General features: G+C 40.9%; 2 protein-coding genes across 11 annotated transcripts in view; one reads left to right on the forward strand and one right to left on the reverse strand.

Moving 5' to 3' along the window:
- The window catches only part of tp63 (tumor protein p63), a 93,210-nt gene extending 87,241 nt beyond the window's left edge, over positions 1-5,969 (forward strand). For 9 of the 10 annotated variants that reach the window (XM_077534249.1, XM_077534250.1, XM_077534255.1 and 6 more), the window contains 4 exons: positions 2,487-2,632; positions 3,639-3,786; positions 4,985-5,078; positions 5,186-5,969. In XM_077534249.1, coding sequence (XP_077390375.1) covers positions 2,487-2,632; positions 3,639-3,786; positions 4,985-5,078; positions 5,186-5,479 — 682 coding nt within the window. In that variant the 3' untranslated portion in view covers positions 5,480-5,969. The remainder of the gene's footprint in view (positions 1-2,486; positions 2,633-3,638; positions 3,787-4,984; positions 5,079-5,185) is intronic. The other variant, XM_077534251.1, reaches the window with a different exon arrangement.
- Positions 5,970-6,960: 991 nt separating this feature from the next.
- zbtb11 (zinc finger and BTB domain containing 11) lies at positions 6,961-14,574 on the reverse strand. Its single transcript, XM_077534244.1, has 10 exons — positions 14,030-14,574; positions 13,359-13,621; positions 12,983-13,214; positions 11,009-12,048; positions 10,526-10,843; positions 9,965-10,370; positions 9,246-9,363; positions 9,014-9,172; positions 8,754-8,929; positions 6,961-7,722 (listed from the first exon to the last, which is right to left on the reverse strand). The coding sequence occupies exons 1-10, from the start codon at positions 14,337-14,339 to the stop codon at positions 7,157-7,159; spliced, it is 3,588 nt and encodes a 1,195-aa protein (XP_077390370.1). The 5' UTR covers positions 14,340-14,574; the 3' UTR covers positions 6,961-7,156.
- Between the last annotated feature and the right edge of the window lie 4,303 nt (positions 14,575-18,877).

An 18,877-nucleotide genomic window follows, 5' to 3' on the forward strand; every position in this document is an offset into this window, starting at 1 on the left:
AACCTTACTATATACATGGTCGTCTTAAAAAAAAAAAAAAAAAAAAAAAAAAAAAAAAAAAACCTTACTATACATGGTTGTTTAAAAAAACAAAAAAAAGCCTTACTATAAATGGTCGTCTTAAAAAAAAAATAAATAAATAAAAGCCTTACTATACATGGTCGCTTAAAAAAAAAAAAAAAGCCTTACTATACGTGGTCGTTTAAAAAAAAAAGAAAGAAAAAAAAAGAAAGCCTTACTATACATGGTCGTTTAAAAAAAAAAAAAAAAGCCTTACTATACATGGTCGTTGTAAAAAAAAGCCTTACTATACGTGGTCATTTAAAAAAAAAAAAGCCTTACTATACATGGTCGTCTTAAAAAAAAAAAAAAAAAAAGCCTTACTATACATGGTCGTTGTAAAAAAAAAGCCTTACTATACGTGGTCGTTTAAAAAATAAGCCTTACTATACATGGTCATTTAAAAAAAAAAAAAAAAAAAAGCCTTACTATACATGGTCGTTGTAAAAAAAAGCCTTACTATACGTGGTCGTTTAAAAAATAAGCCTTACTATACATGGTCATTTAAAAAAAAAAAAAAAGCCTTACTATACATGGTCGTTTAAAAAAAAAAAAAAAAAAAGCCTTACATGGTCGTAAAAAAAAACAAAAACCGCTCACTATACATGGTCATTAAAAAAAAAAAGCCTTACTATACATGGTCGTTTAAAACAAAAAAAAAAGCCTTACTATTAAAAAAAAAAAAAGCCTTACTATACATGGTCGTCTTAAAAAAAAAAAAAAAAAAAAAAAAAAAAAAAAGCCTTACTATACATGGTCGTTAAAAAAAAAAAAAAAAAAAAAAGCCTTACTATACGTGGTCGTTTAAAAAAAAAAAAAAAAAAAAAAAAAAAAACCTTACTATATACATGGTCGTCTTAAAAAAAAAAAAAAAAAAAAAAAAAAAAAAAAAACCTTACTATACATGGTTGTTTAAAAAAACAAAAAAAAGCCTTACTATAAATGGTCGTCTTAAAAAAAAAATAAATAAATAAAAGCCTTACTATACATGGTCGCTTAAAAAAAAAAAAAAAGCCTTACTATACGTGGTCGTTTAAAAAAAAAAGAAAGAAAAAAAAAGAAAGCCTTACTATACATGGTCGTTTAAAAAAAAAAAAAAAAAGCCTTACTATACATGGTCGTTGTAAAAAAAAGCCTTACTATACGTGGTCATTTAAAAAAAAAAAAGCCTTACTATACATGGTCGTCTTAAAAAAAAAAAAAAAAAAAAGCCTTACTATACATGGTCGTTGTAAAAAAAAAGCCTTACTATACGTGGTCGTTTAAAAAATAAGCCTTACTATACATGGTCATTTAAAAAAAAAAAAAAAAGCCTTACTATACATGGTCGTTTAAAAAAAAAAAAAAAAAGCCTTACATGGTCGTAAAAAAAAACAAAAACCGCTCACTATACATGGTCATTAAAAAAAAAAAGCCTTACTATACATGGTCGTTTAAAACAAAAAAAAAAGCCTTACTATTAAAAAAAAAAAAAGCCTTACTATACATGGTCGTCTTAAAAAAAAAAAAAAAAAAAAAAAAAAAAGCCTTACTATACATGGTCGTCTTAAAAAAAAAAAAAAAAAAAAAAAAAAAAAAAAAAGCCTTACTATACATGGTCGTTTAAAAAATAAATAAATAAATAAATAAATAAATAAAAATAAAAAATAAAAAAGCCTTACTATTAAAAAAAAAAAAGAGCCTTACTATACATGGTCGTTAAAAAAAAACAAAAAAACAAAGCCTTACTATACATGGTTGTCTTGGGAAAAAAAAAAAAGCCTTACTATACATGGTCGTCTTGAAAAAAAAAAAAAAAAAAAAAGCCTTACTATACATGGTCGTTTAAAAAATAAATAAATAAAAAAAAATAAAAAATAAAAAAGCCTTACTATTAAAAAAAAAAGAGCCTTACTATACATGGTCGTTAAAAAAACACAAAAAAACAAAGCCTTACTATACATGGTTGTCTTGGGGAAAAAAAAAAAAAAAAAAAAGCCTTACTATACATGGTCGTCTTGAAAAAAAAAAAAAAAAAAAAGCCTTACTATACATGGTCGTTTAAAAAATAAATAAATAAATTAAAAAAAATAAAAAATAAAAAAGCCTTACTATTAAAAAAAAAAGAGCCTTACTATACATGGTCGTTAAAAAAACACAAAAAAACAAAGCCTTACTATACATGGTTGTCTTGGAAAAAAAAAAAAAAAAAAAAAAGCCTTACTATACATGGTCGTCTTGAAAAAAAAAAAAAAAAAAAAAGCCTTACTATACATGGTCGTCTTTAAAATGTCTTGCTATACAACATTATTTTAATTTTTTTTGTAAAGGCTTACTATAGAATTGTAATTTCAAAAGGTGAAGTCTTCCTTTTGATTTCAAGTATGAAACTGGACACATGTTGATGAGTGATGACATCATGTATTTAATCCCTTTTGCTCCCCAAGGACGTCAATGGCGCCTCAGCCGGCGTACGGCTGCACTTCACCCCCTCACGGCAAAGTCAACAAGCTTCCGTCGGTCAGTCAGCTCATCAACCCGCAGCAGCGCAACACGCTCACCCCGTCCGGCATGTCCGCCGGCCTCACGGACAGTAAGTGCACTTCTTCTTTGTTGGTTTGCACCACTTCCTGCGTTCAAACTATTTCCTGTATGGCTGGGCGATATCGCCTTCAAATAAAATCACATTTTGTTTTGCGTCCACATCAAAATCAGACAACTCTTTACAATTTTTCCCCTTCCATACAAAGACAAGACAAATCATCTTTCTCCTTTCAAATGAATGGAAATGCTTTCAATCCGTTCTAGCACACCACTAAAAAAAACATAACAAAACAAAAACAAAAAACACCCAAAAAATGTTTTATTCATTTAAAATTAACACTAACGTGTTTTTTTGTTTTTTTTCATTAGAAAGAAAATAAAGGCAGTTTTTACATCATGATTTCATGCTCTATGAGCCTCCTGCTGCTGTGTGCTTTTTGCCACTCGGGGGCAGTTTACTATAGCATACACAGTACTGTAATGTTTTGTTTCGTTTATTTTTTTTCTGTTTTTTTTCCTTTTACTAGAGCTACATTGACACTACTTTCTTAGCCCATGAATGGAGTTTTTAATTGTGTGTTAGCATCAAGCTAGCAGACATTTGTTAGAAAAAAGTGATGTGGTTTGGCGAGTAAATACACAATGTGATGATAAATTGTTAACTATTTGGCAAACGGCTGCTTGTTGCAACTCATCAGATGTACGTCGATTGGCATCAGTATCTTGAAAAACTCGTAAATCGGGTCAGTTGGAAGTTGAGGTACTACTGTTATGAGAAAATAAAATTGCTTCCTCTGGGACCAAATGTTTAAAAATAAATACATAAATAAATAAATAATAATAATACCCCTTAGCATCAATACGTTAACTGCAAATGGAATACTGTACAAGAAAAACTTGTAAGTGAACGGAACATGAACAAAAGATGCTGCTTCCTTAATCTGATCCACTGTAAATAATATGAATCAAATAACTGCCCAGCCTTACGTAATCCCAATTTTAACGGCGATGTAACTCAAATAAAGCGAGCTGTGGTCTAAATTTTGTCTCTGCAGTGACTCCAATGATGGGCACTCACATTCCCATGAGCGCTGACATGAGTTCACTGAGCCCCACTCACGCCCTGCAGCCGCAGCTGCCCCTGGTGCCCTCCTCGCACTGTACGCCCCCTCCTCCGTACCCTATGGACAGCAGCATCTCCAGGTACACCCGCAAACAAAAATACGTTCAACATATTCATCCTGGAGGAAATCAAAATCGCTTCCAGTAGTAACTTAAAGGTTCAAATTTAACTTGTAGTAGGAGCCAATGAATGCTAATAATAAAATAACAACCGGACTTTTTTTTTTTTTTTTCTCAAAAAATAACATATTTGAGTCAAATTTAATGGATTTTTAAGAGTACGAAACCCAGGCAGAAATATGCAGTGCGACAGTGTGCGTGCGCTGCTGCGTTCAAGTGCACAAGGGAAAATCACCAACTCTTCCATTGCTGCATAGTCACAATACATAAAGACGCAATGTTTTGGAAACGAAACATGATAAATAAATACTCATAGCAACCGCAATCAAATTCTTTCCCTTCATCTCTTGGCAGCTTCCTTATTTGTCTGGGATCCATTGGCTGTTTGAATTACTTTCACGTGTATTTTAAATAAATGTTACATACTCTTATTACATATTTTTCACACCCAAGAAAAAAGTACTTTTAACTCATTCACTACCAGGACATTTTCACTGTTTTACTAGATTTTGACAGATTTTGCAAGGCCCATAGAATATTGTCTTATTGCTATAAAAACATGGACTCTAACAAAAGAAAGATTACAGCCTCTTCTTTCATCAGGGGAAAAAAGGTATATTTCTATTTTTTTCCATTTTGCATCAATTAGCATTAGAATATGGCTAAGTTTCATCATTATTTACAAATCTGTTTAAAACTGTAGGGAAAAGAGCTTTTTGATCTCTTATACTCTGCTGCCATCTGCTGGCCGTTTTTGTAATAACTACCATTGCTTCAAGCATTCTTTTCAGTTCAGAGGCTGCATCAAAGCCAAAACAAATACATCTTTGGGAGCATGGTAATATTTAAAATATAATGTATTTATACGTTTTGGGGAGTAAATGAGTTAAGAACGACCTTTTACCTAGAAAAAAAAAGTGTATTTTTCGATTAAACAAAAATATAATATGGATTTTAAACATAGAAGGGCCAAAATATGCCTTGTGAAAATTAAACCACTAAAAAAATAATAATAATAATACTAGCCACCAGAGGGTGCTAGAACTACATAAATGGAAATCAACCTGACTAACAGATGTGCTGTTTTAATATTGTGACATGACGACGACAATATTGTGGCGGTTTTAATAAACGTTTGTTGTTTCCCCTCCCCTGTCAGCTTCCTCATTCGTCTGGGCTGCGCAGGCTGCTTGGATTACTTCACAGCACAGGGCCTAAGCAACATCTACCAGATTGAGAACTATAACATGGAGGTGAGCCCTCAGCCGTCAATCACAACCGAGTGGAGCCCTGGCAGCGGCAGCAGCGGCGCCGGCGGCCTCCACTAACGCTGCTCCCACCCCTGTGTCATGACCACTAGGACCTGTCGCGGCTCAAGATCCCCGCCGAGTACCAGCACGCCATCTGGAAGGGCATCCTGGAGCACCGGCAGGCCATGGACTTCTCCCCCCCGCCCCACATCGTGCGCACCACCAGCGGGGCGTCCGCCGTCAGCTCGTCCGAGGCGCGCGGCGAGCGCGTCATCGACGCCGTGCGCTTCACGCTGCGCCAGACCATCTCCTTCCCGCAGCGCGACGACTGGTCCGACTTCTCCTTCGACCTGGATTCGCGCCGCAACAAGCAGCAGCAGCGCATCAAGGAGGAGGGAGAGTAGGACCACAACAAACAAAAAACGCACGGAACATTGCCCCCATTTTTTTTTTTTTTTTAAAGAGACGTGCACTTATTTTTCTTCTCCTGCACGCTTCCAATTTCTTGAGAGCACTTAAGAAATGTTAAAAGTGTTTTTAAAAAAAATTGCATTTCCAAGTCCTGATTGTACATTTCAAGTACGCATCCGCTCTCTATATTTAGCCGGTGTGTCGCCACCTATAGGCACAGAGTGTTGTTGTACAGGAACATTTCAAGTTTCAAGTGTTACCCACTCCTATGTTGTATTTGGTTGCGGATTATTACCTGGGTGGGATTAATGTATGTATATGTTGTATAGTTTTGTTTTTTTCATAAGGAAATAAAACAAGGTTTAAAGTTAGAAATAGAGACAAAAAACAGCCGCATTTCATATGTTTTGTACAATTTTTACTGTAAATATGTCGAGACTATTTTGATATAAATCCAAAATAAATATCCACCCTTCTTGACTACACTGCTGTCTTGTCTTACTTTTCAAAATCAACAATTGTCATCATGAATCAGAAATTACTCAAATGTTCACATTCTTAACTTGTACATTTTACTATGAGCACACTAAGGTTATAAATCCAAATATCCATAAATGCTCTCCTGAGTTGTACATATTCTTAGTCCTAATGTACTTTTTTTCTTTACTGTTTTATAACTGCATTAAGGTTAGTTTTAATTGGATTATACTTATTTTTACAGTTATGACAGGGAGAGTATTATTTTATGTTAATTATTGTTACAACAATGACAAGTTTTAGTTTACAATTTTTTTTACAAGAGTATGACTGGGAAAGTGCTTATGTTTTACATTATTCTAATTTAATTTAACAACTATGACAGTTTGAGTAATTTTACTGGATTAGTGTTAATTATTTTTACACCTTCATGACAGGGATTTAAAAGACGGGGTGAGTAGTTTTACTCTATTTTACAATTTGTTTTTAGGTTTTACTATATTCTTTTTATTTTATTTTACATTTATTTGGCTTACGACAACTGTGGTGCCTTTTTTTCAATTAAATGTTTATTTTACCTAATTTACAAATGTTGAACATTTTAACATGATTTTATTGTACGGTTCCTTCTTTTGTACACCGTATTTTAGTTACACTTTTTTTTTTTTTTTTTTTTGTGTGTACCAATTTGATTGGTTGGATTATACAATTGTATAAGTGTTCATTTATTCGACTTCTTTTTAAAGCTAAATTTCAGGGCATGTGTTTACCTTTTTTTTTATTTTTTGCGGCGTTATTTTACGACGGTGAATATTTGTTTTACTTTATGAATTTTTTTACAATTGTAACAAAATTAGATAAAAACAACCAAAAAAACGAGTGATAATGCTGTTTGTTTTATTGCGGTGTTATTTTACAACAGGGTGAATATTTGTTTTACTTTGCTAATTTTTTACAATTGTAACAAAATTAGATAAACAAAAAAACAAAAAACAAATGAGTGATAATGCTGTGCTTTTTTTTTATTATTATTATCATCTCATGATCCAATCAAAAGCAGGGAGTGGAGGAAGTGTTGAAGGGCCCAAATGCTATGATTCCTCCATTTTGTCCAAAACTATTTACAGTTAAAATAGAAAAGGGTGTGGCGCAAGCGAAACAACAACATCCGGTCCAGGAGAATAAAAATGGTTCTACTCTACCTCGGCCACCTCCACCTCCATGGTCTGAATGGCGTCGGGCGCCTCGTCCAGCTTGACGCCCGTCATGGCCTGCTGCGCCAGCACGTAGTTGACCACCTGCATGATGCCGCGGTCGGTCAGCGTGGCCATCGAGCCGTCGGCGGCCTCCTCCGCCTCCTGCACGGCCTGCACCGCCTCGGCGGCCTGCACCGCCTCCACCGTCTCCTCGGTGATCAGCACCGTCTCGATCTCCTCGGCGGAGGCGCCGGCGGCTGCCGTGGCCTGCGCCAGCCGCAGCTCGGGCGGCAGGTCGGCCGCCAGGATGCTGATGGCGTGCTCCACCTGCGTGCCCTGGTTGTGGAACTGCAGCGTGTCCTTCTCCAGCATGATCTTGCAGGGCAGGCTGTCGGCGTGGTACTTGGCCATGTGCTTGCGGAGGGTGCGCGCGTCGATGTGCGCCTCGTTGCAGTTGGGGCACACGTAGGGCCGCTCGCCCGTGTGCGTGCGCACGTGGCGCTTCAGCGAGCGTGCGTCGGCCCACGCCACGCCGCACGTCACGCACTCGAACGGCTTCACGCCTGCAAACATGAGAGGAGGGCGAACAAGACACTAATATCAACGGGTGAGTGCTTTTACTCCACTGACTTATGTGGTTAGGGTTTCAATTTAAGGGCCTGTGTTAGAATTTCAAATTAAGGTTTTAAGCTTTGTTTATGGTTTCAAATTAGGTTTTCAAGATGTGATTAAGGTTGCAAATTAGAGTTCTAGGCTGCATTAGGATGAGAAAAAGAGTGCTAAGGTTTTGAAATTAGGGCTTTAAAGATGCAGTTACAATTTGAAGATACCACAGAATGCTTGGGGTAGGGTTTCTAGCATAACCCTTGAAATTTGGTGTTATGTCCTGGTTGGGGTTACAGGCTTAAATTAGCATTTCATATTAGGATTTGAAACTCGAGTTACGGTTTCAAATGTGGGTGTCAAGGCTGCTTGAAATAGGGCTGCACGATATTGGAAAAACATGCGATATGGGATAAAGTCGCTGAATATAGCGATATCAATATTACTGCCATATTTAACATGTACCTAAAGAAATGACATTTTTATTATCTAATGCAAGAATTACATTTTTTTTTCATTTGGCAAAATAATCAAACTCAATGTATTCTTCATTAATTGTAATAAATGAACCTCTCGATAATTATACGTCTCGATAATGTTCAACTATTGGATGGCAGTGCACATTTTCGTTGAGTCCACTGTGTTCCAACTTCCAACTATGTTTTGCATTTTCATTATTAGGGTTGGAACACCCATGTAACTAGGGGCATGGAAACCTAATAAAAAGAGAGGGTGAGGAGGGGATTTTTTTTTTCAGAGCGTTTTGAACTGAGTGTCTTCTCTCCTTTTTTGTCATGTTTAATAAATGTCAAACAGGTAAACCTGACAGTCTGACTGGTCAAATTCACCGGGTGACACCCGGTATTGGCGTTTCTTGAGACCTTGACTTTTCAAAACCAAAGTCAACCGTCAAACCTGTAACTAGCCAATACCTCATCCTAAATGTACTTGACATCATCCATGAAGGTCTGAGCGTGAGCGCGGGCGTCACCTTGGTGGTTGTTGATGTGCCTCCTGTACTCGCGCAGCTGCGTGAACTTCCTGCCGCAGTGCTCGCACTCTCGCTCCAGGTTCTGCTTGACGCGACCCTTCTTGCCGTGCGTGGCCTTCTTCACGTGGCGCCGGAACAGCGCCTTCTCAAAGAATTCCTTGCCGCACACGTTGCACCTGAACGCGAGCGAGGCAGGGATGAAAAGTCAGGGTTAGGGTTTGAAATTTTGAAGGGCTGTGGGCTGTGTGTGGGAGTCTCACTTGAAAGGTTCGGCCACACTGTGCGACTTGACGTGCGAGTACCAGTCCTTCTTCCAGCTGTAGCACTTTCCGCACATCTGGCACTGGAAAGGCTTGAGGCCCATGTGCTTGTTCATGTGCTGCTGCAGGTCTTTGGCCTCGTAGAAGCACTTGTCGCAGCTGCCGGGAAGCACAGGCGGCGAACACGGTTGGCGTGGAAAGGTGCGGCAGCGGAGGCGACGGCGATACTCACTGGGAACAGGCGAAGGCGCGCACCTCCGGCTTGGGTCTGTGCTTCTTCAGGTGCTTGCTCAAGGCCGAGGCTCGATGGAAGGGGGCGCCGCACGTGTTGCACAAGTACTTGGATTCGCCTGCCATGATGTCACACGTCAAGAAATGAATTCAAGTTAAGGTTTCAGATCAGGTTTTTTAGACAGGGTTAAGGTTTCAAAATATGGATTCAAGCAAAGGTTTGGGTTTATTAAGGATTCAATATGGGATTTGGGTTTGAAATTAGAGTTGTGGACAGTGTTGGGGTTTCAAATGAGAGGGATTCAAGCCTGGATTAAGGTCAATCTTGGGTTTGGCTTTCAAATCCGGATTAGGGTTTCAAATAAAAAAATGTTATAAAGTACATTTTGATAAAATATCAGTTTAGTTTTTTATGAAAGCACAAATTTCAAGAATAGGTTATGATCCAAATCAGGATTTCAAGTCTAGGTTTTAGATGGGTTAGGGCTTCAAACAAAGATTAGGGTTTTAAATTAGCATGTCAAGACTTGGAAAGTTTTCATTCCTGGGTTAAGGTTTCTATCTTATGTTGGTGTTTCAAACAAAGGTTAGGGCTTCAAATTAGGGTATTATCTTGGGTGAATGTTTCTCTCTTGGGTTAGGCCATAGAATAAAGTTTCAAGCATGGGTTAAAGTTTCCAACTTGGTTTAGGCTTTTAAATTCTTGTGCACGTTTCTGACCAGTGTGCAGGCTGGTGTGCTCCTCCATGCTGCGCTTGCTGACGAAGGACTTGTTGCAGTACTGACACTGGAACTGCTTGGTGACGTCGTGGAGGACGCGGTGCATCTTGAGGCCGTGCTTGTGCGCGAAGGTCTTGCCGCACACTTTGCACGCGTGCGGCCGCACGCCCGTGTGGTGCAGCATGTGGATGCGCAGCGAGTACAGCTTGGGCAGCGTCTTGCCGCAGATGTCGCACACAAACTCGCGCTTGGTGTTTGGCCACGCCGACTTGGAGTCCTGCACGCCCTCGGCGGAGGAAGGGGGGTGCACCGATTTGAGTGCGGGCGCCCGCTGGCTGCTCTGCTGCTTGTGGCGGGCCTGGTGGGCGCGCAGAGAGGCGGCGTACTGGAACTCTTTGCTGCACAGCTGAAACACACAGAACATGTTTACTTTTCACTTTTTGTAGGTGATGACATGAATGCCAGGAATTAGGGCATCAAGCCAGGATTTGGGCTCCAAATCAGGTTTTCAAGCCAAGGTTAGGGGTCCAACTGGGTTAAAATGTGTAGGCGGCTGCTTACGCTGCACTTGTATCCGCGACTTTTGTCGTGTTTCATGGTGTGCATGATGAGAGCGTAGCGGCGTGGGAAGGACATGCCGCACTCTAAGCACGTGTGCTTGCCCTCCACGGCCCTGCCTGCAAGGACCTCATCACCCAGATCCGGGTCATCTGCCGCCAGCGTGTCGATGGCGGAGGGCTCTGTCGAGCAAGCATCTCCCGCAGGAGCGGCCTCTGCGCCGTCTGGTTCCTGGTTCTCCGCCGATCCAAGTTCTCCTCCCACCGGGTTCGCCTCAAGCTGCTTCGGAGGCCGCCCCCTCTTCCCGGGCCTCGGACCCACCTACGGAATGTTTGTGGTGAGTTGATCATGTTGAAGGAAACTGCAGTGGCTCATTACAACATGGCTACAAACAATTCAACTCTGTTGCTACCCAAAAGAGCAGCACTGAGGCATTACAATTTACATGTGAGCTTGTGCGTAATTGACAGCCCTGAATGTGGGTACCTTCAGGATTGGGGTGCCACGAGGGACTGCGTCAGCATTCTTCGCCTCGTCATTGTCGTCATCCAGGCCCATGTGGAGTCGAGCGTAGCCGCCCTCACCAATGGAGCGCTGCCGCAGTCGTCGGTGAGAGTCGCTCGTACTTTCCTGCTTGTCGTCCTCGGCGGACGGCCCCGCATCTTCTTCCTCGACCTCCAAGGGTGCCGGCGGTACCGCCTCCATCACCACTTCCTTCTTCACCTTGGGCGGGCGCCCTCGTTTCCGTTTCAGGGGCGGTGGAACGAGTCGTTCGGAGGCCGACTCGGGTGCATCGGTGGCCGGTTCTGTTGTATCGGTGGCCGACCCTGGTGCATCGATGGCCGACCCTGGTGCATCGGTGGCCGACCCTGGTGCATCGGTGGCCACCTGGGTCTGAAGCTCAACCACAGGCATCATATTAGCTTCTGCCGGCTTAACTTGTCCCGCCTCCATGTTCAAAAGAAAAGTCTCCGCTTCGCCCGGCTGCTCAATGGCCAGGCAGGCCGACACCACCGCCAGGGACTCTGTGGCCCCCGCCTGCCCGCTGTGGGTGACCACCGTCATGGTTTCCCCCTCCGCGCCCATGAGGGCTGCCTGGTGCGCGATCAGCGTCAGGGTCTCGCCGCCCTCCACTCCCTCGGCCGTGACAGCCATCGGCTGTTCGGTGCCCGCCGGCGCCACGATGGCGAAAGACTCCCCCGCCACGGCGAGCCCGGAGTGGGTGACCCCGCCGTGGGTGACCACCGCGCTGCCGTCGCTCTGTATGGTGACCGTATAAGTGCCTGGCTCGTCGGACGGGGTCTCCACCGCCTGTCCGGCTAAAACGGTGTGGCTGTCCTCATGCTGGTACACCACCAGCCTCTGCTCCTCCACCTCCTTGTGCACCGACTCGCAGATCTGCAGCACTTCGGGCATCAGCAGGTGGCGCGCCAGGTTGGCGATCTCCGCCATGACGCTGAAGTTGAACGTCAGCATGGATGTGTAGGCGAAGTCCAGCAGAGGCAGGAAGCTGTCTTTGGTGAACCCTGGAGTAGAGGCGGTAGATTAAAGCCACACGAGCAACAGCGCAAGGACATGGGACAAGTGACATCATCATCATGACATCGAGCTACATCAAAACAAGACTCGTCTTACTCTGCCTCTGATTGGCTGGTGGCTGTTAATTTGACTACTGGTGGTATTAACTCATTCAAACCCAAAAACTTATAAATATGTTTTTTAATACTTTGCCCTTCACTCCCAAAAACGGTATTATACGTTTTTATGTTTGTTTTGTTTTTTATGCTAGAGCACACAGAAGGCTTTGATACAGCTTCTGGCATGAAGAGGTCACTTAAATCAATGGGAGTTATTGCAAAAAACGACCAGCAGGTGACAGCAGAGTATAAGAGATCAGCCATGTTGCAACTCTTTTTCCCAGTGTTTTCAACAGGTGAGTGAATAATAACGAGAAACTTAGCTATATTCTATATAATGTTAATAGCTGCAAATATACATATATATATATATATATATATACAAATATACTTTTTTTTTCCTGATGAAAGAAGAGACTCTAATCTTTCTTTTGGTCATTTTCATGTTTTTATAGCAATAGAACAGAATATTCAACCTTGCAAAATTAGTCCAAATCCAGTAAGGAGCGAAGGGGGGTTTCTTCAATGAAAATGGCTGGGACTGAATGAGTTAAGTATGGTGTGGATGCATGAAGCAAGACACACATATAGGGCTTGTCTCGTCCAAAAATATCTTACGCCGGAAATCCGGCACTGTGCCGGAGTACTTTAAACCCCGTGGTTTTAATTGTATCTGGGTTCAAAGTGCACCCCAACGTTACAGAAAAATATCCATCCATCCATCTTCTATACGGCTTATCCTCATGAAAATGTACTATTGCCTGTGATGAGGCATCACTGTAATTTTCTAGTATCGGCAAGCCGACACAAGACGTAAACTCACCAGCAAGGTCGACCACGGCTTCGTGCGTGGACGCGGCTCCCTTCTCGAAGAAGAGATCGTGGAAGTATTCGCTGCACGCTGCCAGAACCGCCTTGTGCGACCGGTACTCCTCGCCTTCGATCAGCAGCGTGATGTCGCAGAACTGATTGTTAAGGCGCTGCTGGTTGAGTTTGTCCAGCACCGTCTGACCGTGATTAGATAGGAACTGGTTCACTTCGCCCTTGCTGTTCACCTAGGAGTTAAAAAACAAAACAAAAACAAAAAAAAACTCAAAGCTGTGGACCTGTGCAAACTCACATAACGCTGTGAACTTGAAAGCACTGGTAATTTACAAGTTATCAAAAAGATGCTCACATTGCAGGCTAACAATACTTACAAAAACCACCTCGTGCTTATCTGAAGTCTTTGACACCTTGGATCTTGGACCTGTGGAGAAAAGACCATCATCAAGATCTTCACCATCGTCCCCCTCTTCCTCCTCTTCTTCATAGTCGTCGTCGTCGTCATCTTCTCTGGCCGTCTTCCGTTTCTTCAGCCGGCTGCCAGTGCGCCCGCCTCCCCCAGAGCCATCATCGGCGCCACGGCGAACAGTGCAGGTGGTGCACTCGCGGATGTGATCCTTCACGTGCTTCAGGATACCTAAAATGGACAAAAAAAAACAAAAAAAACAGTAATCAGCGATTCACTCACAAATGATGAGTTTCTTGAGATTGAAACATCGCCAGATGTTTTCGCTTGACATGCGAGCACCGACTTGACGTTTGTCACAATTTCACAAAGCATTTTGTTTACAGTTTGGGGTTTAAACTTTTTTTCCCCAAAGCATTTAACCGTCCTTATCCCTCGCGGGGGTCCACTAACTTACAAAGTCAAATACCGCTGCTGTAGTCTGCCCACTGGATGGCGCCAACCAGCGTGTGTACGTCAAGTACCAGCGGGGGAACGTTTGCTACGAAATGCTAACACTTCCTCGGATTTACCTACTATTTTAACCCGACAACAAAGCTTCGTCCCGCGGCCGCCGCGAGTCTCGTCTCCCACTCTTACCTCTCCACCAGTACTTCTGCGAGATGCTCTCCCATGTGAGCTGCTGGTTGAGGTGCTCCCCGCTTTCGAGGACGTGCGCCCGCTCGATAAGTTCCTTCCTGTGGTCGTCCCGCAGCACCACTTCCAACTCGGTGAACACGTCCTGGCCCTTGAGCCGCCTCTGGTAGTACAAGGTGCCGCCGCGGACCACATAGCAGGCCGCCGCTTTGCGTATCTTGCGCTTGGTGTTGCCCGGCGTGCCCGGTGCATATGGTTCCCGCTCGTCCGTCAAATAGCGAAAGATCGCCAAGTAGCTTTCCTTGCACGACATACTGTTCGGCCCTCTCGTTCGCTTCAACGCGGGGCGTTTATCGCGGAAAGTCGGCGCTTCCTCTGGCGCGCGTTTGTGATGTTAATATATTTTTACGCGCAAGTTTAAAGTTGAAATTAAGGCATGCTGAGTATATTCGAGTGTTTTTGTTTAGGTGGAACGGCAGTTTTTCGACCGTCAGAGTAGACGTGCCCGAACAGACAAAATGGCTGCTGCACAACCGGATATAGCGTACCTGATGGCGGAAGTATGCCCTGTGAAGAAGAAAACACGAGGTGCGCCCAGAGGGCGCTGTAGGTCAACTTTTCAACAAATAAGGCACTTTCAATGCAAATGTCAAATATATAAAATGTTATTCAGTACGTGTTGATATTATCTAACAAAAACAATACAATTATATAATAAAAAAAATATAAAATAAATAAATAAATTACATTCATGTATTTTTATTAATTTATATATCAACTAAATACTATAAACGAAATTACATTTTTATTTAAAATTGTTTAATTCGTTAAGAATTACTATCATAATTAATGAAGAATTAATGCACAAGACCAAAATGGACAATTGCCGAGCTTAACAGTCAAAATTATTCGATGAAAGGAAGCTCTCCACTCAAATGCATTGAACTTTAGATCGTTGTATTTTGATTTGCGAGGATTATTTTCATTTCAAAATGTGATGAAACAATCTGCCAATCTGTATGCTAATCACAGGCAAAAGCAATACAATATGCCGTTTGTTTTCACTGTGTAAAGTCAGTGTTGTATTGTGGAAGTATCAGAAATGCCTGGATGTTTGAAATTTTGTAGCCTATGCCAATTGACAAAAAGTAAATATACTGTACTAAATATATATATATATATATATATATATATATATATATATATATACATATTAAGAAAACATTGTGGTGAAAATGACAACAAAAAATGTACTTGACTTTTATTTGTGTATTTTTATTTTACTTCATTTTGGCTGACCCATGTGGTCTTCAAAATATCTCTTTTGATGAATAAACTACGGTGTCGCCATAAAAGTCTGCAATTCAATCAGCATTGTTTAGACCAAAACACATCAGAGCGAGTGTATCGAGTTGAGATGAGTCGGCGTGTTGACGCAGATGACAAGTTTTGTGTGTCCACAGTAAACACACAAGATCAGGGCTCAGATTTAGATAAACAAACAGAAATAAAGAGAAGGTAACCTCTCAAGGGTGCAGATAAGTCACTTAACCTCACACTCGACCTTTACACAAGCACTTTGAGTCAGAAGCGGGCCGCAGCTCCCTAAGACAACAAAATACGACGTTAGATATCAATAGCTACAAATAGGTATTTATTTTTGTCATTGATTTAATTAAATCAATTGAATTATCTGCTACAATCATTGAGAGCATAACATGGTCTTCAGCGTTTACATTAGGATGTACTTTAGGTCCATTATGAACTACATTGTCTTTGATGATTACAAAAAACATGTTAGGTTTGTTCAAGACTAGTTTACAAAAACATATTATTTGTCAGATGTGTACATTAGGTACATTATAGATATTGTCTTTGTGTTTAGGAAAACACGATTCAAAATTAGATTGTCTGTGTTCTTTGTAAAAACAAGTATGTGATTAGTCTTAGTTGTGTACAAAAACATACGTTAAGTTCATTCAAGACTAAATTGTGTTTACTAAACACTAGGTGAATTCAAAACTTAAAATTGGTTACACAAAGACGAACATTAGGTTTTTTGAACACTTTTCTTTGAAGGAAACAAAGACAAAGAGTTATCATTTGATGTAAATGTTTACAAAATCACATCTGTTACATTTGTCGAAGACTTTCACTGGCCTTTGACATTCATAAAACAAACATGTTAGACTCTTTTAAAGATTTAAAGAAACATTTTTATACATATGTCCACTTTTAGACTTGACACTTGCACATTTGTGACTTTTAAGTCCACCTCTGTGGCACGCAGAGCAGATTTATTTTAGTTGTTTGTTTTGTTGTGGTTTTTGTTTTGTTTTTTTAACCCATCCAACCATCAAGAGCATGTTTTTTTGTTTTCTATTTTCACCACTGTTTCTCATCCTCTTCGGTGTCATTTCCTCTCCATTGTTCAGTTCCATTATTTGATTTTATTTTGATGCTGCAAAAAGATGTACCTCTTTGAAGATAGGAAGCTTGTCTTTCTCTCAAATAGTCTGACAGCTTGAGTAAATCAGGACTATATAACCATTCTTTACAAAAACACTTATTTTATAATCAGTTTACAAAAGCACACACTTATGTTTTTCTTCGGCAAATGTATTAGCAACTAGGCCTCTATGCTATTTGGAAGGGGGAAAAAATTCAAAGAATTTCATGTCATTCACATTTAAAATGATCATTATTTTTTCTTATATTAATTAGAGTGAAATGTATCAACGGACCTTGTCTGATTTTCCGAATCCATTAATTCTAATGAGATTGATGTGATGCATCTACAACAAGTACATGCTGTCTTTGCGAAGGGTAATATTATACTCGCTTTCCAAAAGTGACAGGTGTCTCACAGGAATCCATTTTAGGCCGGGCGCTATTTACTTAATTTAAGCGGTGAGGCTTCAGTCAAGGTTGAGGCAAGGTCTTCGTGGCTAAGCAGTGGCTAGGCTGGAGGTGCACACAAGGAATGGGGATCAAGGTTCGACGTTAAAGGTTGTGTTACCCATCATGGTCAACTTATTTTGTACACTTTCTTTTATCCAATCTTCAAAAAAAACAACAGAGCAATCGATTTGTCAAATAATTGATAGTTGCAGTCCTAAAGCCGCGACAGAGAAGCCAAAAAATACAAAAATAAATCAACTGATTAATTAACATCTAGTCATGGTGATGATGGTTTGAATTGCCAAGTCTTGTTAGATATTTGAAGCTCACGTTTTAGGTTAAACTCCAATTAGTAGCATGTTTGCTGACATTCCACTATGTTAGTTCCATCTTCGCTTCAACCAGTGCACGATGCTGTTATGCTACTGTCCGTTTTGGAACGCCATCCTTGAGCTACCTCATCAATCTCTTCCTCTAATGGCTTTCACCTCCAGCTGGAAGGCACTAACAAATATCTGTGCGATGACCCCGCCTCGAGGCCCAGATAACGGCGTCTGCCTGCGGAAGGGCAGAAGCGGGCCGGGTTATCTTTTTATTGTCTGGATGGCTGTGCGTGCGGCCAAGGCCGTCCGATATGCGTCTGGCGACGGCCCTCCCTGGTGCTTCTTCTGCTGCTGCCGCAGTATTTTTCCATGACACGCTGCTGGTGGCACCATGAGAGAGAGACAGTGTGTGGACGTGAGAAAGAGCCTCTGTAGTGTTGATCTTGTCTCATGTGCTGGGATTGCAGCACGCTGCCCGGGGTAGCAAGAAGGGAGAGCAAGCAACACTGCATTTTCCCCGTGAGCCGTTTCATGTTTTAATGGCTGTGTACAGCACAGAGGCATTAATATGTCTTTCTTTGTACAACACATTACGTGGTGGTTGGGTGTCCTAATTACATCTTGGGGGTTGGTGTTTGGGAGCGATTCAATTCTCACCAAACTTTGTGGTGCAGGCCCAAGAAGATTATGTGGTACCTCTACTTACGAACTGTCTCTTCATACGAAATGTTCAAGTTACGAAACGCCTCAACAGGAAAATAGTGCCTCTTGTTACGAAAGAAATTTGAAGATATGAAAGGTAAAAATACAGTACCGAACGCAACATACTTTCAGCTATGGCTATTACCTAGCATCTTTCTGTCATCCCATTGGCAAAGAGGAACCTCTACTGTATGTATCTATGTACGTAGATAATAGATAATAGATCGGTGTCTATTCAGCGTCCTCGTGATTCATCCCTCGGGCCATGAGGTGTTCCGTTTTTCGTAAATGTATTAACTAACGGCCGACGAATTTTTGCATAAATTCAAACAATTGGTGATTGATGAAGGCACAGTAAGTTTTTAATTGAGACGAGACAGGCCTTTTTTGGAAAAAGATGCCTCGCCGTACCTGAAGTTTCCATGAAGTTTTGGAATTTGTTGAAAAGAATCACCAAGAAAAAATGTTCACCAGTCGGGCGATCGCTCACTAAGATGATGTTTGCATTGGACATTTTCGAAGGATTTTCTTAAAAAAAATAAATAAAGGAAAAACATCCTTGGATCAGTTCTTTACAAAACACTAGGCAAAAAAACACTTCTGAGAGAGAACATGAACCAAAGAGGGCAAAAAAAACGATGAGGACAGCAGTTAAAAAGGTAAATGACATCATTTTTATTCTTCTATTCTTTATTTTTTACATTACGCACAACTCTCATTTATTAATGATTAATCTAATTGGAACATGTATTTGTTACATGTTTTGATGCATTTTTATGCTTTATAAAACATTTGTGTGTGAATTTTGGGAGGCTTGGAACGGATTAGGGCATTTACATGGAAAATGCGTCTACTTACAAAATTTTCTACTTAAGAGCTTTCTTCAAGAACCAATTGATTTCGTAAGTAGAGGTACATGAAGTTT

This window comes from Festucalex cinctus, chromosome 10, assembly GCF_051991245.1.
Source record: "Festucalex cinctus isolate MCC-2025b chromosome 10, RoL_Fcin_1.0, whole genome shotgun sequence".
NCBI lineage: Eukaryota > Metazoa > Chordata > Actinopteri > Syngnathiformes > Syngnathidae > Festucalex > Festucalex cinctus.

Coding starts and splice junctions, on each gene's coding strand:
- zbtb11 (XM_077534244.1), bottom strand. CDS start 14,339: ATGTCGTGCAAGGAAAGCTACTTGGCGATCTTTCGCTATTTGACGGAC. Junction 13,622..14,029: donor GCAGAAGTACTGGTGGAGAG/GTAAGAGTGGGA, acceptor TGTCCATTTTAG/GTATCCTGAAGCACGTGAAG. Junction 12,049..12,982: donor AGCCGTGGTCGACCTTGCTG/GTGAGTTTACGT, acceptor CCTCTACTCCAG/GGTTCACCAAAGACAGCTTC.